A 22,018-nucleotide genomic window follows, 5' to 3' on the forward strand; every position below is an offset into this window, starting at 1 on the left:
ATACCCTCATACCTCCAACTACAGAAAGTAAAGGAAGAAAAGAATCTTAGAATTAGTATCAGTATGCCTGAGTCAATCACTTGAGGTCATGGGTCCATACCTGAAGAGACTCAAGACCAAATGGCTCTGAGACCCTATGCCTATGTTACAAATCCAGTCCTAGAGCCAGGGATGAAGTCAAAACTTCCAACAGTTTCTGATACGAATTTGGACTTCAAGCAAGCTTTCCTCTTAGATACAGATGTTTTCCATCTAGAGTAGACATCTGTTAGGTTTGCCTGCCTAACAACAATAATAATATAACAACTAATAATAATATAAAAACTATGTTCTGGTAACACAACTTGGTTTTCTTTTGGAGACCTCTCCTTTGCAAGTCCTTGTATTTTGGGTGGGGCCAACTTCGATGGTTGTCATGGATCCTGGCTCGACCAATGAGAGGGTCCACGCTATAGACTGGCTCAATATGGGCAAACCAAAGTCCCAAAAAGCTCTCTCAGAGCCAGCCCAGGAACTTGGCTGAAAATACTGGAAAAGAAAGAAAGCAAGGACTTCCCTGACAGTCCAGTGGTTAAGAATCCACCTTCCAATGCAGGGGACAAGGGGTCCCTGGTCAGGGAACTAAGACCCCACATGCCTCTGAGAAACTAAGCCAGCCCATCACAAATAGAGAAGCCTGAGAGCTGCAGCAAACACCCAGAGCAGCCAAAAAATACAATAAATAAGGGGCAAAGCAGACAGAATGCTTGTCTGAGGTTTCAGAGCCATGGGGGTTGCCTGCCTGAACAAGGACATCTAGTGAGTATCTAACTCCAGTCCTATCCATGTTAAACCCTATCCCTCACTTTTCAGGGATATGAATTCATCCACTCCTTTATATTTTGCTTTGTCTAATCAACTTCAGTTGGATTTTGGTTAGTTGCCATCAAAAGGGTTCTGATAAACTCCTGATGCAATCTCAAAATTATCTTTCCTATTCTCCCTCCCTCCCCTTCTGCACTTTCCACTTTTTCACTTTTTTTTCTTTTCATTGGGTGAATTTGAGTTAGTTTTCTTTTTCACTTGCAAACAAAAACGTCTTGACAAATATATCATCATAAATTTTAACTGTCAACTCCAGGTGACTTGAGGTTATTTTAAACTCCAGGATAAAAAGAATTTAAAAGTTTCCAAGTCATACATATACATGTATTCATTCTCCCCCAAACTTCCCTCTCATCCAGGCTGCCACATAACATTGAGCAGAGTTCCCTGTGCTATACAGTAGGTCCTTGTAGGTTATTCATTTTGAATATAGCTGTGTGTACATGACCATCCGAAACTCCCTAACTATCCTTTGCCCCATCCTTCATGCTGGCAACTGGCTGAGTCTCTTTACTGTTCCTCTATAACTATCGCACATTTTAATCAGGTGTACTCTAATATAAAATAAAAAGTTAAATAAAATATTAACAAAAATAAAGGTTTCCAGGTTGATAGATTTGTGGATCAAATCCAACAGTCCCTTTTTCTCATGATCACACCTGAGTTAAACACAGAATTGAAGTTGATCGTAAGAGGAGTGAGACCCCAGTCAAGGTGGGGTCTCTGATTGTGTCAAGACAGAGAACTGACTGCCCTCCAAAGACTGAGTTTTTAACATGACATGACCAACTCAACCTGAAATGCAAGGTTAAGAGGTTTCTACTGTTAAAGGAAAAAAGATGGATCCAGGGCCAAGTTAAATTCAGCTACTGAAAAAGAAAGTTATATTCTGACTAGCTGAGTCAAAGCTTGAAATTGTAAGTCTAAAGTCTGTTTACATTTAGGTTACCACACAATTGTTAATTACTGTCATTACTACTACTTCTAATACTGCTTATTGCTGTTGAGTCATTAAGTTGTGTCTGACTCTTTGCAACCGCATGGACTGTAGTCCACCAGGTTCCTCTGTCCAAGGGGCTTTTCGGGCATGAATACTGGAATTGGTTGCAATTTCCTTCTCCAGGGGATCTTCCTGACCCAGGGGTTGAACTGTCTCCTACATTGGCAGGTGGGTTCTTTCCATCGAGCCACCTGGGAAAGTTAGTTAGGTCGCTCAGTCGTGTCCGACTCTTTGTGACCCTGTGGACTGTAGCCCACCAGGCTCCTCCATCCATGGGATTCTCCAGGCAAGAATACTGGAGTGGGTTGCCATTTCCTTCTCCAGGGGATCTTCCCGACCCAAGAATCGAACCTGGGTCTCCCGCATTGCAGGCAGATGCTTTAACCTCTGAGCCACCAGGGAAGCCCTGGGAAGTAACTGCTAAATAAATCTGGAATCTGTCTGAGCCCAAGGTGTGAGATCCATTTAGCTTACTCCTACCAGATTATGTGCACCAAAAGCTGTAATCAAGCAGAAGATACTATAGAATATATTAATAATTCAAGTCATCATTCTTTCACCAAGATTATGGTGATATATACTTCAGTCCTTTTCTATCAAAGGAATAGTTCCAGATGAAGGGTTTATATCACAGTTAGGTACCTCAGATCATTCCATTCAAAAGATCCATTCTCCATCCCCTCTTTGAGCTTGTAGTTGATATTTGAACCTGTTCATTCATTTGCCTATCTATCAACCTATCGTCTACCTAGCTATTCATTTGTAGATCACCTACTATGTGCCAATAAATCTTGATTTCTACCCTTGAAGGACTAATAGCAGTATTTCACTATGTATGCAAGAGAAGAAACATAATGTAAGAGTGAATTCATGACAGTGTAAATCAACCATACTCCAATTTTTTAAAAAAGGATGAATAATTCAAGGAACATAGAGAAGGGAATGTACACTGCTCAGAGCTTAGAGAGGGCTTGTGGGCAGGGGGGTAGGAAATTTTTTTAGGTCCTGACAGTGATAAGTTGACAAGGTAGGGACATATGTGAAGATGTAGAGATGTGAACAAGCTGTGGAGAGATAGAGAGAACTATTTGGGGAGAACTTCAAATAGTACTGTTGGACTTCAGGGTGCAGTGTGATCTGAGGAAGAAGTGTGAAAGAGGAAGAAGAGAATGGAGCTACATGCAACTTTAAAAGTTCTGGAAAAGTTTAGAGAATCTGAATGGCAATGTCTAAGATCATTAAGGCTTACTCAAGTGAATACTCAGACTTGAGGTTTGAACAAAGATCACGTCTCTTGCATACATCGTGAAATACTGCTATTAGTCCTTCTAAGAGCAGGAGACAGGTTGGTCTGAAGCTGTGCTGTCTAGTTTGGCAGCCACCAGCCACACGTGGTTAATAAGCACTTAAAATGTACTTTAAAATGTAGCATCCTACTTGGTCTCCCTGCTTAGTCTCCCTGATTGTATTCTGGCAGCATTCCAGGCAGAAAGCATTTAAAACATGGCTTATCTCAACTGAGATGCCCTGTAAGTATAATTATATACATGAGCTTTTAAAGCCTTATAGAAAAAAAGGGAAAATATTTTATGGGCAACTTTTTTAAACAACACTTTTCTTACACTGATTACATGTTAAAATGATAATATTTTGAATATACTGGGTTAAATAAAATGCTATTAAATTATGTGATGAGTGATATACTATTAAAATATATGATTAAAATAAAATCCACTTCTTTTATACTTTTTTTGATGCAGCTACTAGAAAATTTAAATTTGGACTTTTTTGGGGGGTTCTACTGCACAGCTTGTGGGATCTTAATTCCCCAACCAGAAATTGAACCCTGGGCCCACGACAGTGAAAGCACTGAGTCTTAACCACTGGACCATCAGGGAATTCCCTAGAAAATTTAGATTTGCGACTATGACTTGCAGGCTATTTCTATTGGGTAGTGCTGAAAGAATAGAGTGCTGCCAGAATACAGTCAGGGAGACTAGGTAGAATGCTATTACTTCATTAAACAAATATTTATGGAGTGCCTGCTCCATCCAGGCACTGTTTTAGGTGCTTGGAATACATCAGCAAACAAAACAGACAAGGATCCCTTTTCTTATAGAGCTTGAATCCAACAGGTGGAGATAGACAGCAAAAAAAATAAACATAAGTAAATTATATAATATGTCATTGCTGTTGTCTAGTCACTAAGCTGTGTCCGACTCTTTGTGACCCCATGGACTGCAGCCGCCCCGGCCAGGCTCCTCTTTCCATAATTTCCCAGGCAAGAATCCTGCCATTTCCTTCTCCAAGGGATCTTTCTGACCCAGGGATTAAATCTGTGTCTCCTGCACTGGCAGGCAGATTCTTTACCACTGAGCTACCAGCGAAGTCCACATAACATGCTTGCTGTTGTTTAGTCGCTAAGTTATGTCTGTTTCTTTTGCGACCCCGTGGACTGTAACGCAGCAGTCTTCTCTGTCCACGGGATTCCCCAGGCAAGATACTGGAGTGGGTTGCCATTTGGATAAATCCTATGGGAGAAAGATACAGTAGAGCAGAATAAGGGGCTCAGGAATGGCATGGGGGCTGCAATTTTAAATGAGGTCATAGGGTAGGACCCCTTGAGAAGGCGGCACTGAAATAAAGGATTGAAGCAGATGAGAGAGGAAGTCATGGGGATGTTAGAAGGAAGAGCATTCCAGGGAGCGGACTAGCCAGTGCAATGGCCTGCGGTGTCTGAGGAGAGAACAGACGCAGCGAGGTTCAAGGGGGCATGCCTGGGGATGGGGCAGTAGGAGATGAGATCTCAGAGTTGGGGAGGAGACTCAGTGTGATGAGGAAAATAGAGGCCATTTCAGGGTGTGGAGCAAAAAAGTGACATATCTATGCTTTAAACTGATCGCTCTGGGACTTCCGGGTTGTCCAGTGGTTGAGAATCTGTCTGCTAATGCAGGTGACACGGGTTCGATCCCTGGTCTGGGAAGATTCCACATGCCGCAGGGCAGCTAAGCCAAGGCGCCACAACTAATGAGCCTGTGTTCTGGAGCCCGGGAGCTGCAACTACTGAGCCTGCAGGCCCTGGAGCCCGTGATCCACCAAAGGAGAAGACACCACAGTGAGAAGCCAAAGCACCTCAGCTAGAGAGTAGCCCCTCCTCACGTAAACTAGAGAAAGCTCACATGCAGCAATGAAGACCCAGTGAAGCCAAAAATAAATAAATAAATACATAAACTGATCGCTCTGGCTGCTCAGTTGATGACAGACTATTCGAGGGAAGTAGACAAACTAGTGAAAGGGTATTGGGACTACCCGGGAGAAAAGGTGTCAGTGGCTCAGATCAGGGTGGTAGCAAGAGGTGCAAGGCAATGGCATTCTGGGCATCTTTTCAGCTAGAGCCAACGGTGATTTTCTGATGCACCGGGTGTGGGTAGTGAGAGAGAGAGAGATGTGAGCAGAGTCAGGGGTGACTGAAGATTTTGGCTGAGGCGAGAGGATGTGGGTGAAGTGGGCTTGGGGTGGGGAAGAGACTTGAAGGTTCAGTTTATTGAAATAATCCAGGTAAGAAGTGTCTAAATAGGGGACACAGCGAGAGGCATGCCTCTGAGAGGTACTTGGAGAACCTGTAGAAGCTGTTAAGGCTTAAATATGAGCAGTGAGGGAAGAGGAGGTGTATAAAATAACACTGCAGTTTCTGGGCTAGGTAACTGGGTAGATAGACATATTATTCATTGGAGTAGAGAAAATAGAAGGAGAAGAAACAAACATGGAAGGACATGGGAGGACTCTCCACTGATGGTAGGCAGAGAGAGCTGGATTCACCGAATGGTATAATCAGGCTTCTTCATATTAAAGAGATTGCTTAAAGGAGGAAAACAGATTGTCTTTATTGTCTGCTCAGACACCCAGGGTTGGTACAAGAGAGAACACTGGGTGCTGCTCTGTGAATGTTCCGTTGATGGTTCCCCAGCAATGGTCCTTAGTGTATCCTGATCAGCAATTCCTGGAGGAGAGATGGGTATTTTGCAGAACAGGGGTGAGTGGGGATACAGGATGTTCTGAGGGCACTGTTGGTGGGGTGGGGGAGACAGGAAGAGGACGAGATGAGAGACGGCAAAATAAATCTGGTAGTACTGCATTCTGGGAGTCTATCTTACTCTTGTTTTCTAGAGGCTCCGAGATGGAGACAATAAGAAAGTGACTGGGGTGAGAAGACACTACCTTTCTGCAACAAAGGTATGACCAAGCAAGCTGCTGGGGATACTGTGTACCTCAAGCTGCTTTGAACTGCAGCTCTAAGAAGGAGTTTTGGTTACAAGAACACTAGTAGAAAGAGAGTAGCATCGCAGATAATTGTCACAGCCATTTGTTGACAAACATTGAGTTTGAATAGATCTCATCATGCCTGGAGGTAAACAAAGGGGTAAGAAGGTCTTTCATAATTACAGAATAAGAGAAGGAATAGCCTCCAGAAGACTAAGAGGAACAATGTAACTGAAAAACAACCCATGACTGGATTTAGAGAAGACATCAAGAAAGCTGTTTGACATCATCAGTAGAATGATTCCTGTGATATACGGTTACAGAAAAATAGGCTGAAATACAAAAGCAATGTGAGAAAGGGAAAAGGATGAGATGAGTAAGACCTGTGGGGATACTGAAAATGTAATAGCATAATTAAAATCTTCACTGGAGGCGTAAGAAACAGAAGCAATATTGCCCACAATTAGATCAGTATCATTGAGGATAAACTTCCTAGTATATAGAGGAAAAGGCCAAAGGGAAGGAAAGCAATGAGGGAGAAGACAATAGACATGAAGTGCAAAGAACCCATCCAGCTCATCACTGCTCCTGCAGGAAAGGCCTGACCAGATGAGCAAAACCTCATCACAGGAGGAAGATTTCCTGAGCAAAAAATCCTATATGTGTAGATTGCAAGGGTTGACTGCACTCCACTGAATAAACTGCAATCCTTTAGATATATTACGTATATGAATTGAGAAGGTGAAGTGGAAGGCATCCCTGTGGCTCAGTGGTTAAGAGTCCACCTGAAAATGCAGGGGATACAGGTTTTATTCCTGGTCCGGGAAGATCTCACAGAGAAGCCACTGCAACGAGAAGCCCGTGCATCACAACTAGACAAAGCCTGTGCACAGCAACGAAGACCCAGCACAATCAAAAATAAATACATAAATAACTGCAAATTTTAAAAATAAAAATTAAAAGAGTTAAAAAAAATCTAAGAAAAGAAAAAAAAAAGTGGAGAAAAAGGACAAGTCAGGAGGAAGTTCAACAGAGCTATTCCGAAGGCAGAGTTCTAAAAAAAATGACAGTAAATGAAAGGCTCAGAAATCTGCAGAAACATGCCATGCTCACAAATTAAACTGATTACAATGCTAGTTTAACTGTGCAAATGCATGGAATTCCACCACCTTAATGAGAGGCCGGGTCTGCTGCTGGTAAACAGAGCACCAAGGGGCCACAGAGAGACCAGCAATATCTGATGGGCATGGGCAGGGCAGAAGAGGTGCCAGCGTCATCCCCAGTTTTCCAAAGGTAAATTAACTGAAATGGACTTGTTCCATTCGGAAGAGGAAGTAGAAAAACAAAACAAGGACAGGATGACGGGGGCCTTCTTCTGAGGTATAACCATTTAGGACCATAGAGTAGAACGCATGACAAGAGACAGGGTTAGTTTAAGAAATTCGGTTCCAAAGGCTCTTTGATAGATAACATCATAAGATGCAAGAAATGAAAGAAAATCGGTCTAACCCTGCAACCATCGCTCCCAGCCATTCAACTCTTTGGATTTTGAAGATGAAGAGACTGTGGGTAGGAGAGGAAAAGAAAGTAGAGGAAAAGGAAGATGTGATAAAGAAAAAAAGGGAATATTTCCAGGGATTTTGGTATCCGTGGGAGGGAACCTCCTAAACTGAAGCTGAGGGTGTGCACTTCCACCAAGAGCAAGCTCGGCCCAGGCTCATGGTGAGGCAGGAAAGACAGGACCAGGCATTTAGGCAGAGTCAGTATCACCTGGAGAAGACTCTTGAGAGTCCCTCGGGCTGCATGGAGATCAAACCAGTCAATCCTAAAGGAAATCAACCCTGAATACTCATTGGAAGGACTGATGTTGAAGCTCCAACACTTTGGCGACCTGATGTGAAGAACCAGCTCATTGGAAAAGACCCTGATGCTGGGAAAGATTGAGGGTAGGAGAAGAAGGGGGCGGCAGAGGATGAGACGGTTAGATGGCATCACTGACTCAATGGGCATGACTCAGCAAATTCTAGGAGATAGTGAAGGACAGGGAAGCCTGGTGTGCTGCAGTCAATGGGGTCACAAAGAATCAGGCACATCCTACTGACTGAACAACAACGTCACCTCTTTGTTTTGCTTTTAATGAGGCCATGACGCTTGCAGGAATGGCATCTAAAACAGAAACCTTGTAGCATCTGAGCAAGGAAATCGATCGTGAACACTGTGGAACAGATGCAAATAAAAATGCGGGACAGGAGTCAAGAAGCAGGCATGGAGGATGGACTTGTGGACACAGTGCGGGAAGGAGAGTTTGGGATGAATGGAGAGAGCGGCACTGATGTGTATACACTCCCATGTGTAAACAGATCGCTAGTGGGAAGCTGCTATCTAGCACAGGGGGCTCAGTTTGATGCTCTGTGATGATCTGAGGGCGGGGATGGGGGTGGAGTGGGAGGGAAGTTCAAGAAGGAGGAGGTATATGTATACACACAGCTGATTCACATCACTGTACAGCAGGAACTCACACAACATTGTAAAGCTATTATATTCCAATAAAAACACAGACAGGTTGCTGATGACCCTGTACGACCTTTTATGTGTGATGCTTGACTAGTATGTAGAACTGAAGGGAAAACATCTCTTTGAATGCAGGCATAGTGACTTCAGGAGATGAATGGACAGGACCATGGTAGCTGATGCCACCTGGTGCAATCCAGGCCACTCCTCGACCTTCCCCCAGTGATTGCTCCACCCCTAATCAGAAAGACCCCACTTAGTCAAAGGGCTAAAAATAAAATAAAAGGGGGATCAACAAACCCTGCGGTGTTCCCCTCACTCTGAGCCTACCTGAACTCTTCTCTGAGTGTGTAACTTCTGCTTCTGCCCTGAACAAACTGCTTCTTTGTTCTCTTTGCTCCTCGGTGTGTGTATGTGTTTTGCCTTTGTGTTCCTCGACCTGATTCTTTTGGATGAGTTGAACAAGAGTTTGGGGCTTTCCAGGTGGGGCTAGTGGTAAAGAACCCACTTGCCAATGCAGGAGACATAAGAGACACAGGTTTGATCCCTGGGTCAAGAAGATCCCCTGGAGGAGGGTACAGCAACCCACTCCAGTATTCTTGCCTGGAGAATCCCATGGACAGAGGAGCCTGGCGGGCTACGGTCCATAGGGTTGCAAAGAGTCAGACATGACTGAAGAGACTTAGCACACAGCACAAAAGAAGAGCTTGGACTTCTGATAAAGCTTTTCGGGCTCCACAGGCACTGTTCTGGGGCTTCGTCTTTAGCGTGTGACTGTGGTCTCCACCCTCTGGGAAGGGGCTGCCCTTCCCTCCCTCCGAGCCCGCCGTGGACAGGAGGACTGGAAGGACGCTGCTTACCTGGGCAGAGGTGCTGTGGAGCTTCAGCAACCCGTTCTCCAGCCGCTCCATCTTGGACCGGAGCTCCCTCCCATTCCTGCGCAGCAGGCTCTGGTAGAGTCTGATGAACTCCAGGAACGACTTGGGCGTTGTGTAGTTGTAGCGCTGCTCGTTGCTCAGATAGGACTGGGAGGTGCGGTTGACACTTGTGTGGACGAAAGCCATGAACTCGCTAATTGATGGCTTGACTGTGGTCTAGAATCAAACGGTGGGAAATAAAGAGGTCGTCTGGCCATGCTGATGGCGGGTGACTGCCCACGTGGCTCACAGGCCGGACGGGGGACTCCTCGCCCCCTGAGGTGGAGAGGAGCATCAGGGCTGTCTCCTCTGCCCTCTCACCTCAACGCCTTCCGTGTTCTGCAGGAAGCGGAGGCTGACGGACTCCAGGGCCTGCTTCGGCCACTCGTGGAACCAGTCAATGGCCGTGCAGTTCACAATGGCGGGGAACTTCCTGCTGCGGACCCTCAGCTTGGTCCCCACCGGGGAGAAGCAGAGAGTCACCTGAGAAGGCAGAAAGGTGGGGAGAACCCAGAAGGTACTTAGAGAGAGATTCATACAGCCTTGGAGTCTTTATTTCCCAAGACATTGGGAGACGTATCAACAGAGACAATATCTGTAAACTCTTAGCCAGCCTTTCTAGCCAAGGGATTAGGAACGTTGGGACTCAGCAATCCTCATTCCTGGGCACATAAGCTGAGCAAACCATAACTGAAAAACACACATGCACTCCAATATTCACTGAAGCAATATTTATAATAGCCAGGACATGGAAGCAACCTAGACACCCATCAACAGATGAATGGATAAAGAAGATGTGGTACACACATACAATGGGATGTTGTTCAGCCATAAAAAAGGAAACTGAGTCATTTGTAGTGATGTGGATGGACCTACTAGAGTCTGTCATACAGAGTGAAGTAAGTCAGAAAGAGAAAAACAAATATTGTGTATTAAAGTGTATATGTGGAATCTAAAACAATGGCACTGATGGGCCTGTTTGCTGGGTAGGAAGAGAGATGCAGACATAGAGAACGGACACGGGGACCCGGCAGGGGAAGGAGAGGAGGGCACAGAATGGCAGAGGAGCGCTGACATATATCCACTGCCACACATAAAGTGGACAGCTAGTGGGAAGCTGCTGTCTAGCACAGGGAGCTCAGCTCTCTGCTCTGTGATGTCCGAGAGGGCTGGGATGGGGGGTGGAGTGGGAGGGAAGTTCAAGAGGGAGGAGGTATATGTAAACATACAATTGATTCACTTCATTGTACAGCAGGAACTAACAAAACATTGTAAAGTAATTACACTCCAATTTAAAATTCTTTAGAAAAAAGGAATGCTGGGACTGCAGGAGGCAGGCTACTGCCCTTGAAGCAGCAGGTGAGAAGAGCATCCTCACATAGGTGATCGGGATCAGAAGGGAACTGCGCCCCCAACCCACCCCGAGCTCCCAAGGGGGCCAATAAGGACTGCTGTGTCCAACATGTCCTCAGAGGCTCCTGGGAGTCACCTCTTTTCCTGTGCACCCCGAGCAGCCACCCTCGCACCTTCAGCTGCCGTCGGACTCGCTCTACGAAAAACTTCCAGCAATTTTCTCTGTTGTCAACCAGACCTTGGCTCTTGACCTCATTTCTCACATTGCTTATGATGTTTTCGACCTCATCGTCAGAGTAGAGATCTGGGATCTCTCCTAGGAAGAGTTGGAGCACATATGCCTAATTATTATTATTATTATTATTATTTTTACCAGGTTGGTTAAGTTCTGAAAATTAGATAAACTAGTGTTATTAGCGAGGCAGTATATACTGGACAAATTTTTTTTAAAGAATCTGAACTTAATATATAAAGATAAATGTAAGATGACCAATTAGAAATGCAATTAGAATTGTTTCAATTAGAATTTCAATCAATTAGAAATGTTTATCTTTGAAATGCAAGGATGGTTAAATATTAGAAAAATCTGTGAGAATAATTTACTGCATTAATGGATTAAAGAAGTAAAATAATATGATCATCAAAAAAGTTGCACAAAATTTCTGAAAACTTAGTTTGTTAGTAAACTATAGATAAATGAGATTTCTTTTAACCAGATCATAGGTATCTATAGCAGAACCAAAGCAAACATCACATCTGTCTACTAGTGAAATGCTAAAATATTCTCTTTTGAATCAAGAACAAGACAAGGAGGACTTCCTTGGTAGTCCAGTGATTAAGACTCTGTAACTGCAAAACAGGGGGCCCAGGCTTGATCCCTGGTCAGAGAACTAAGATTCCACATGCCATTCAGTGCCGGAAATAAACAAATAAATTCTCACTATAGTCCTATAAAGTAGAAGTTTAAAAAAAGAGAAAACAAGACAAGCATGACTGCTATTCATGTTTTCTAATCAACATCATACAGAGGTCCTAGGTTTTGTCTTCTTGGACTCCAAAATCACTGCAGATGGGGGCTGCAGCCATGAAATTAAAAGACGCTTGTGCCTTGGAAGAAAAGCTATGACAAACCTAGACAGCATATTAAAAAACAGAGACCTTACTTTGCCCACAAAGGTCTGTATAGTCAAAGCTATGGTTTTTCCAGTAGTCATCTCTGAATGTGAGAGTTGGACGGTAAAGAAGGCTGAATGCTGAAGAATTGATGCTTTTGAACTGGTGTTGGAGAAGACTCTTGAGAGTCCCTTGGACTGTAAGGAGATCCAGCCAGTCCATCCTAAAGGAAATCAATCCTGAATATTCATTGGAAGGACTGATGCTGAAGCTGAAACTCCGATACTTTGGCTACCTGATGCGAAGAGCCGACTCATTAGAAAAGACCCTGATGCTGGGAAAGATTGAGGGCAAGAGGAGAATGGGGCGATAGAGGATGAGATGGTTGGATGGCATCAAGGATTCAAGGGACATGAGTTTGACATGGTGAAGGACAGGAAACCTGACATGCTGCAGTCCCTGGGATCACAAAGAGTAAGACATGACTGAGCAACTGAACATCAAAGGCTAAAAGTCAAGGAAAACAAATAAACTGTATACAGATAATTAAGGAAACAATAAAGCTATTATCATCAAAATCTAAGTTTCCATATAGAAAATCGTAGAGAATATACACATAACAGAACTCATTAGTGTGTTAAACAAAAGCTTGCTGGATACAAAATCAACATTGGAAATAAAACGGCACTTCTGTGCTTTAGCAAATAAAAAAGTTATTTTAAAAGTTACTTTAGAATACCAACAACAATCATAAGACAGGCAATAATAAGTAAATAAGATATGTAAAATCTTGATGTGAAAACTGTAACATACTACTAAAGGGCATTAATAAAACCCCAAAACAAATGTTGTGTTCATGAGTGGATGACTCAGTATTACCAATATCATAAAGATGCAATTCCAAAATAAACAAATGGGTTTCTTTTACAATCTTGACAATCATATTCTAAAATTTATATGGAAGAGCAAAGGGTAAAGAGTGGCAAAGATAATTGTGAAAAACAGGATGGAGGGATTTATTTGTTTTATCAGAAGTTGTTTCCTTACAAAGCTATGTTAGGGCTTCCCTGGTGACTCAGCAGTAAAGACTGCCTGCAACGCAGGAGACCCAGGTTTGACCCCTGGGTTGGGAAGATCCCCTGGAGGAGGGCATGGCAACCCACTCTAGTACTACTCCCTAGAGAATCCCATGGACAGAGAAGCCTGGCAGGCTGCAGTCCATGGGGTCGTAGAGTCAGACACGACTGAAGCAGCAGCAAAGTAATGTTAGTTAAAAACGTGAAATTGGTTCTTGGATAAATAAATAGAACTGTAAGTGAAACACTTAGAAATGAACCCAGACGTAAGCAGGAAATTCATATTCAAAACCAGTGTGCTGAAAAGGGATGAGCAGATCAATAAGCATGTTAGCATAACTCAATACTAATAACAAAAAATAAAATTATAATACTGTGCAAAAATACAGGCTGGGTGGATTAAAGACATGAATATGAAACAGTAGTATTTTAAAGATGAAACACAAAAGATTATTTTTATGGTGTTGGCTAGGATGCGATTTCTGAAACAGTACATAAAGCATGAAACATAAAAAGACTGTCTTGCAACATTTAAAACTAAATCAGCATGACAAAAGTCAGAAGCAGACTTTGAAAAGATATTTACCAACTACATAATGAACAAAGGCATCCAGAAAATACAGAGGACTCCCACAAATCCATGAGAAAAAGAAAGACCCAAAGAGCACAATACATAAAAAGGCAAGGAAGGAACAAGATGCATGGCCAATAGACACTTGAAAAGACATCCAATGTCACAAGTGAGAAGTGAAAGATTCCATTTCAGACTCCCTGGCAAAAACTGGTGTGTCAGAAGAACCAACTTTTCGTGAGGTTGGGAACAAACAGGTATCTGTGTGGAAAGTAAATTTATACAACTACACTGGAAGGCAACTGACAATTTTTTTTTTTTTTTTAATTTTCTCAGTCTCGCCTCAGGGCATGTAGGATCCTAGTTCCCCATTGTTGCTGTTGTTTAATTGCTAAGTCCCTTCAGACTCTGCAACCCCATGGACTGTAGCCCACAAGGCTCCTTAGTCCATGGGATTTCCCAGGCAAGAATACTGGAGTGGGATTTCCATTTCCTTCTCCAGGGGATCTTCCCAGACCAGGGATCAAACCTGTGTCTTTTAAGTGTCTCCTGCATTGGCAGGGGGACAAGGGGATTCTTTACCAAAGAGTCACCAGGGAAGCCTCTCTAAGTGATGGAAATTATGAATATTTACCACTGATGCAGCTGTACTTCCTTGAACTAATGTATCTGGAAGGAACTCATGCCAACTTTTTAACAAATTTCTGGTCTTTAGAGTCTGACAACACTAATCCAGCCAGGAGTTGGGTAGTAGTTTATACTAATTAAGCTTAATTATTTAAATGGGAAAAATGAAAAAAAAAAAAGAATTATCATGAAAATGATCATTTACTTTCTTCCCTTAATTGGACAAATTTGATTTAATTTCCATTCATTAAGATATTTCATGCATATAAAATACCCAGTGCTATAACTTGTCAAAATCGAGGTCTTATTAGTGGAATAATCCATTTCAGTCTGATTTGATAAAAATATGGGGTGAGAGAAAACTGCTAGAGAAATGAAATGACACTTAGCATCTGTTGGAGCTAAGGGGACTTCCCAAGTTGTGCTAGTAGTAAAGAGCCCACCTGCCAATGCAGGAGACATTAAGAGACTCAGGTTCGATCCCTGGGCCAGGAAGATCCCCTGGAGGAGGACATGGCAACCCATTCCAGTATTCTTGCCTGGAGAATCCCCTGGACGGAGGAGCCGGGTGGGCTACGGCCCATGGGGTTGCAAAGGACTGGATACAACTGCAGGGACTGAGCACGCACACGGGAGTTACGGAGCTCAGGAAAGTTTGAAAATACTCCAGTGGAATCCATGTGGGTGTACTCCCACTTCTGGGGCTGACTGCCTGCAGTGGTCTGAATTACTTTCTCCTCTGTCCCTCTGAGAGTCTGCATTTTCTTATCTGTAAATGTGTTATAGTCCTCCAGTGAGAACTTGGATTCCCTGTGGTCTGCATTCTTCACCTTTCTATTATTTAAAAAAGGTAGAATTTATGTCCTTTGGTGTTTTATGGATAGCGTGCTGGGCATTTTAAAAAGTTTTTTATTTATTTTTGGCTAGGCTGGGTCTTCACTGCAGCGCACGGGCTTTCTGTAGGTGCAGGGAGCAGGGGCTCCTCTCCAGTTTCCGTGCCCGGGCTTCTCACTGCAGTGGCTTCTCCTGCTGGGGAGCACGGGGCTCTAGGTGCACGGGCTTCAGTAGCTGGGGTGCAAGGGCTTAGCTGCCCCTCAGCACGTGGGATCTTCCCCGAGCAGGGATCAAACCTGTGCCCCTGCATTGCAAGGTGGCTTCTTAGCCACGGAGCCATTAGCAAAACCCTTCACGTCGGGTGTTGAGGAGGCAAGCTATGACTTATTGGCTAAATCTGACCCTTTGTCTCTGCCAGCAAGCTGGGCATGGTTTTTACAATTTTTAATGGTTGGTAAAATTAAAATAATAATGTTTAATGATATGAAAATTACATGATGTGTGAATTTTATTGTCCATAAATAAAGTTTTATTGGTCACAGCCATACTCCTTCGTTTATATATTGTCTATGGCTATTTTTCCCACTACTGTGACAGAGCCGAGTATTTGTGACAGAGGCCGTATGGTCTGCAAAGCTGAAAATGTTAACTTTCTGACCCTTTATAGAAAGCGTGTCTCTGTAAGGCTCACCCAGGTTTATGTGATACCTTTTTAAAAAAAATTTATTTTATTGAAGTATAGCTGATTCACAACATTGCCGTAGTTTCTGTTGTATAGCAAAGTGTTCAGTTATACATATATATACTTTCTTTTTCATATTCTCTCAAATTATGGCTTATTTCAGGATATTGAATGTGGTTCTCTGCCCTGTACAGTAGGACCTCGTTGTTTATCGATTCTGTATACAATAGTTTCCATCTGCTAATTCCAAATTCCCAGTCCATCCCTCCCCTTGCCTCCCCCCTTGACAGCCAGTCTGCTCTCTATGTCTGTGAGTCTGTTTTTGTTTCGGAGATTAAGTTCATTTGTATTCTGTGATACCTTAAAGTGCCAGGATATTGAAAACACTCAGGCCATTGTCACATGATTCCCAAAATCCCTTAAGAAGAGCACCAGATGGAATCGAGCACCTCTGAATTGGGAGCAAAGTTTGCATTTTCAGGTTGTTCCTCCAATTTCTCCTGACAACATTCCTGTCACTCACGGCGCGATGCAGGTAGTCATGCTGAAAGCAGGAGACTGAACTGCCAGAGGGGACTTTGTGATGTGAACAGACTCAGAGACTATTTAAATGTTTGAAAATCTTCGTCCTGAGACCTAAAGTTGGGAAACCTTACTTCTGCCGCCAAGTGCAGAAAGGCTCCATGCGGTCATTAACATGTCCTGATATTTTGCAAGTCTGACTCATCATCATTTTTGTGTGGTCTGGGGCTCTCAGAGCCCACAGCTGCTTTGGGGGGAGGAGATCCGGATAGTTTAACATGGATCTTGTCTGGAGCTTGGTGATAAAAAAGGGCAAAGCTGAGGGTCACTCTCCGTGAACCAGTCAGCTTTGCACTGGCTTAAGGTCTTTGACCCCACTCAGGAATAATATTTTTCAAAGACATTTCCTTGGTTTCAAGGGAGGAAAAACAGGGGGTGTGGTGACTGTCTCAGGACCCTTGCCCCTCTGTCTGCGTGGCTGGAAATTTTCTCAAAGCTCATATCCAAAAATAATACGTAGGGACTTCCCTGGTGGTCCAGTGGCTAAGAATCTGGGCTTCCGATGCAGAAGACATGTTGGATGGGGAACCAAGATCCTACATGCCACAGGACAACTAAGATTTAGCAGAGCCAAAAAATAAAAAGTAATACATAACATGGCACATCATTTTTACGACATTATACACCTTAGTTCAACAAATACCCCTTGAATGCTAATTATGGGCCAGGAGTTCTGTTCAGAACTGACAATATAAGTGATGACAATAACAGTCTTTACAGAGGGTTATAATTACACCAGCCATGTTTTACTACCTAAGTTGGGTGGTAAGCATTTAATCCTTATATTTTGTATCTCTGGATTATTTCATAACAAAAAATGCACCAAAAACAGATACCACAGTCTCTGCCTTTCATCAGTTTGCAATGTCGTTGCAGTACAATGGTGATGTGTGCAACCCCTGAGTGTGAGGGAAACACACAAGGATGTTTCCTCTTCTTGAGGTGATAGTGGATGAGGGAAGATTTCCCAGAGAGATATTATAACACCCAAGATAAATCTTGTACTACAGGTAGAAGTTAATCTAGACAAAGAAGGAGAAGGGCATGAGGTTCAAAGGGAACAGTTTGAGTCAGTAAGGATGTCAGGGTACAGTCGAGTATGTTATTTCAAGGAGGTAGGAACTGCTAGATTATAATGGGCAGGTAAGCCAGCAAGGCAGGAAGGAGGCAGGTCAAAGGCAGATTTGTTTTGTTTTGTGTTTCTGTACAAAACAGCTTATCCCGCACTCACTTAGGAACTAATGAAGGAATCATGGTTTAAACAGAGCTTTTTGGAAGCAGTGAGGAGAATGGATTGTAGTGGAGCTCCCTGGAAGGTAGGGAGGTGAGTTAAGAAGTGTCTGCAGTGTAAGCTTTTATATATAGGATGGATGAATAAGGTCCTACTGTATAGCACAGTGGATTCCCAGGGGCCTCAGTGGTGAAGAAACTGCCTGCCACTGCAGGAGGTGCAGGAGACACTGGTTCAACCCCTGGGTCAGGAAGGTCCCCTGGAAGAGAAAATGGCAGCCCACTCCAGTATTCTAGCAGGAAAAACCCAGGGATAGAGGAACCTAGCGGGCTACAGTTCACGGGGTTGCAAAGAGTCAGACACGACTGAACACGCACACACACACACTCATTGTGTAGCACAGGGAACTATATTCAGTATCCTGTGATTAACGATAACGGAAAAGAATATAATATATATACGAAAAAATGTATATATTTCTAGATCACTAACCACCGTTGTACAGTGGTAATTAACACAACATTGTAAATGAACTATTCTGTTGTTGTTCCTTGTTGTTTAGTCACTAACTCGTGTCTGACTTTTTTGAGACCCCGTGGACTGTAGCCGGCCAGGCTCCTCTGTCCATGGGGTTTCCCAGGCAAGAATACTGGAGTGGGTAGCCCCTTTCTCCCTCCAGGGCATCTTCCCAACCCAGGGAGGATCCCCTGCATTGGCAGACAGATTCTTTACCACAGAGCCACCAGGGAAGCCCAACTATACTTCAATAAGGTAAATTAAAAAGAAAAAGATGTGTTTGCATTTGTTGAAGCAAGAGATGAAAAAACCAGTGGTAGCCATGACAGGGAAGGATGGATTCAGAAACAGGGGTTGAAATTGGTGGCAACTGCTTACCTGCTGGGTACAGGTGGTGAGGGAGAGGTTAGTAATGTAGGAGAATGCAGAGACACAGTCTCAATGTGTATGAGGATTTAGTATCATGTGAATCAAAGACAGGTTGGTTACTCAAGCATCTTTTTGCATTATCCTTTGGGCATTTTTGTTTGGCAGCTGGAGCCAGCCCGGTGCTGGCTTAGATTTCCATGGCTTATGGGTTGGATGCATCTTATAAATAGATCCACCGAGACCAGAAAGGATGTTTAGGAGATCTGGTGCATGTTTGACAGCTTCTCTTTTGCCCTATACTTTGTCTTTGTTCTTTCCAGGGAAATTGGGTCAGAATATGATTTGTTTAAAACATAGATGGTCCATCAGGAAATCCAGTTCCAACTGCTCATGGGAGAAGAACTCAATGCCAATACTGTTACAAAAACCTCCAGACTCCACGTTCTCATGGGATGTGTTAAGATCACTAATGCATCAACCCAGCATCTAATCCTAGAGCACCCGGAAGACCAGGGGAATCGCTTTATGTTTTAACTGGTTGGCCAAAAGTTCATCCAGGTTTTGCACACGATGTTACAGAAAAACCCAAAAAACTTTTTGGCCAACTCAATATATTCCAAGAGGAGATTTGGCCCAAATGTACAAAGGACAATCTGTTTCAGATATGGAGAAGCACATGGCTTTACAAGAGAGGGGACTCAGTTGTTCATAAACTATTTCAATAGACCACATAGAGGCTACTGACTGGAACATGGAAGCTGAATAAATGATTTTTGAAGATGTGAGTCGATGCAAAGTGACTTAATCTGGGCCATGGAAGGGAAGCATTAATTTTTGAGTGAACAATTAAACCTTTTGGAAAGCAAAAGGGAAATTCCAAAATAAGATCCTGAAGTGAAATGAAGTACGCAATCTAGGAAAGTAAGGAGAGGAAAAGATACCACACCTGGTGCAGATCAGGTCTCTTGGCTGGGCTGCAGCAGGATGGGCTTTCTGGAATGCTGGAGACCTGGAGGCAGGTGCACGCTCCCAAAAAGCCAGGGAAAGATTCTATTTTCTCCACTTAGACTAAGATGGGGCCTTGCTGATGCTGAGTTTGGTTCAAGGACCAAGACAGAACAAATTTTGTAGACTTTTAAAATATCTGGATTTGATGGTCAAGGTACATCACTCAGGAATTATTACAAGGGACAAGGACATAGCAGGAATTGAACTTTTCAGATTCAGCAAGGACCAATATTTCATGCATCATTTCACCAGCAGCTTCAAGAGCCCCTTTAAGGACTCTGGCAGCCAAAGGAAGAGACTAGAAGGCTTTGTTTGCTGATTTGGGTAGCCGCCCTGCTTCTTATATGGCTTTTGCTAATTGAATCAGAAACTTGATTTAAATTTTAACTTTGACTGTAGGATTTCTAACTGCCAGTCTGCAACCAATCTGAGATGCAAGTGGCATAATGATGGGTTCTGAAATGTTTGGCTAGTGTCAGAAGTGGGATTTACCAATCAAGTGCTGAATTAAAAATACACTTTGATCTTGGAAATGGTGTCAGGAATCCAAGGGATGAAAGACTGAGCTAAAGAAGTGTGGGAGGAAAGCAGATAGCCCGTGACATGAGATCTTTAGGTCACTGAGGAAGATGAATCAGCGGAGTGCTGAATCAGTGGAATTCACTCACTGTACCTTATCCTCAATCTAACAAGATTTGCAGATAACTAGAGAGAGATGAGCTGATGACAAGATAGCCCAATGCATAGTTTTCTAATAGTTTCCTTGTCTCTACTTGTTATCTTTTGGAAGAAAAGCTATGACAAACCTAGACAGCATATTAAAAAGCAGAGACATTACTTTGCCAATGAAGATCTATATAGTCAAAGCTATGGTTTTTCCAGTAGTCATGTATGGATGTGAGAGTTAGACCTTAAAGAAGGCTGAGTGCTAAAGAATTGATGCTTTTGAACTGTGGTGTTGGAAAAGACTCTTGAGATTCCCTCTTTAAGAGTCTCAAGTCCTTGAGAGTCCCTTGCTTGAGATACAGCAAGGAGATCAAACCAGTTAATCCTATAGGAAATCAATCCTGAATATTCATTTGAAGGACTGATGGTGAAGCTGAAGCTCCAATACTTTGGCCACCTGATGTGAAGAGCTGACTCATTAGAAAAGACCCTGATGCTGGGAAAGATTGAAGGCAGGAGGAGAAGGGGGACAGCAGAGGACAAGATGGTTGGATGGCATCATGATTCAATGGACATGAGTTTGAGTAAGCTCCAGGAGATGGTGAAGGATAGGGAAGCCTGGTGTGCTGCAGTCCATGGGGTTGCAAACAGTTGGACATGACTGAGCGACTGAGAAACACACTGTGTTATCTGGGCTTCCTCGGTGGCTCAGTGATAAAGAACCCACCTGCCAATGCAGAGATGCAGAAGACGTAGGTTTGATCCCTGGGTTGGGAAGATTCCCTGGATTAGGAAATGGCAACCCACTTCAGTATCCTTACTGGAAAAATTCCATGGACAGAGAAGCCTGGTGGGCTACAGTCCATAGGGTCACAGTCAGACATGACTTAATGACTGAGCATGCACACACATGCACTGTGATATCCAAGAATAAGGCGATTGCACAATCCCATAAAATTAAAAAACTAAGGGGGAATGACAAGGCTCTGAGGAACCTCTGTAACTCTGCCTGGATTGGCAGTAAGTTAATTTCTAGTCAGAAATGATCCGACAGGGAAAATTATAACTCAGATGTGCTCAATTCTCCCTGTCAAAATAGTAAGAAAAACAGGAGGAAGATTAGAAAAGTATTACTTCTCATTGTATCTCCATATAGACATCTTTAATGCAAATCCTGTTTTTGTCTAAAAGCCATACAAAAGAAATAAGAGCTTGAAATTCCATGACTTTGGAGCAGATTGACTGCAGTAAGTTTTCACTGGGCAGGGTTTCAGAAATTCATTTGAACTTGAAACAAGTTGTCTTCCAAATACAAAATTAAAAATATTTCATTGAGGAATAAAATTTCAATTAGTAAAAGTATAACGTCTCCTGTCTCGGACGTTATTATAGGAGAAGGTGACCTGGCTGGAATGGAGCCAAATGAGATACAGGGTGAGTCTGCGACATGCCTGGCATCTCCAAAGCTATAAGTCTTAAGAAGCACAATTCAATCCTTTTGATTGTTTTAGAAATTAGACTTCAGGGCACAGCTTCAGGGTGGGAGGGCAGTTAGACCCGTATCTCATTATTTGGTGAAATAATAAAAGGTGAGGCAGTGTTGGAGCCGAAATATTGTTGTAGAAGGTGGTGGGATGTTACAAAGACAGTATTTAAGAAAAGGACAGGCCTTCAAGGGCTTCCCTCATAGCTCAGTTGGTAAAGAATCCGCCTGCAATGCAGGAGACCCCGGTTCAATTCCTGGGCCAAGAAGATCTGCTGGAGAAGGGATAGGCTACTGACTCCAGTATTCTTGGGCTTCCCTTGTGGCTCAGCTGGTAAAGAATCCGCCTGCAGTG

General features: G+C 43.2%; 1 protein-coding gene across 1 annotated transcript in view; it reads right to left on the minus strand.

The window, feature by feature from the left end:
* DNAH9 (dynein axonemal heavy chain 9) overlaps window positions 1–22,018 on the minus strand; it is a 277,788-nt gene that overhangs the window by 88,981 nt on the left and 166,789 nt on the right. Inside the window, exons 46-48 of the mRNA XM_043473954.1 lie at window positions 11,079–11,221; window positions 9,874–10,035; window positions 9,496–9,729 (exon numbers count right to left, since the gene is read on the minus strand). Of these exons, the coding sequence (XP_043329889.1) occupies window positions 9,496–9,729; window positions 9,874–10,035; window positions 11,079–11,221 (539 nt within the window). The remainder of the gene's footprint in view (window positions 1–9,495; window positions 9,730–9,873; window positions 10,036–11,078; window positions 11,222–22,018) is intronic.

Source organism: Cervus canadensis, chromosome 1 (assembly GCF_019320065.1).
Source record: "Cervus canadensis isolate Bull #8, Minnesota chromosome 1, ASM1932006v1, whole genome shotgun sequence".
Classification (NCBI taxonomy): Eukaryota; Metazoa; Chordata; class Mammalia; order Artiodactyla; family Cervidae; genus Cervus; species Cervus canadensis.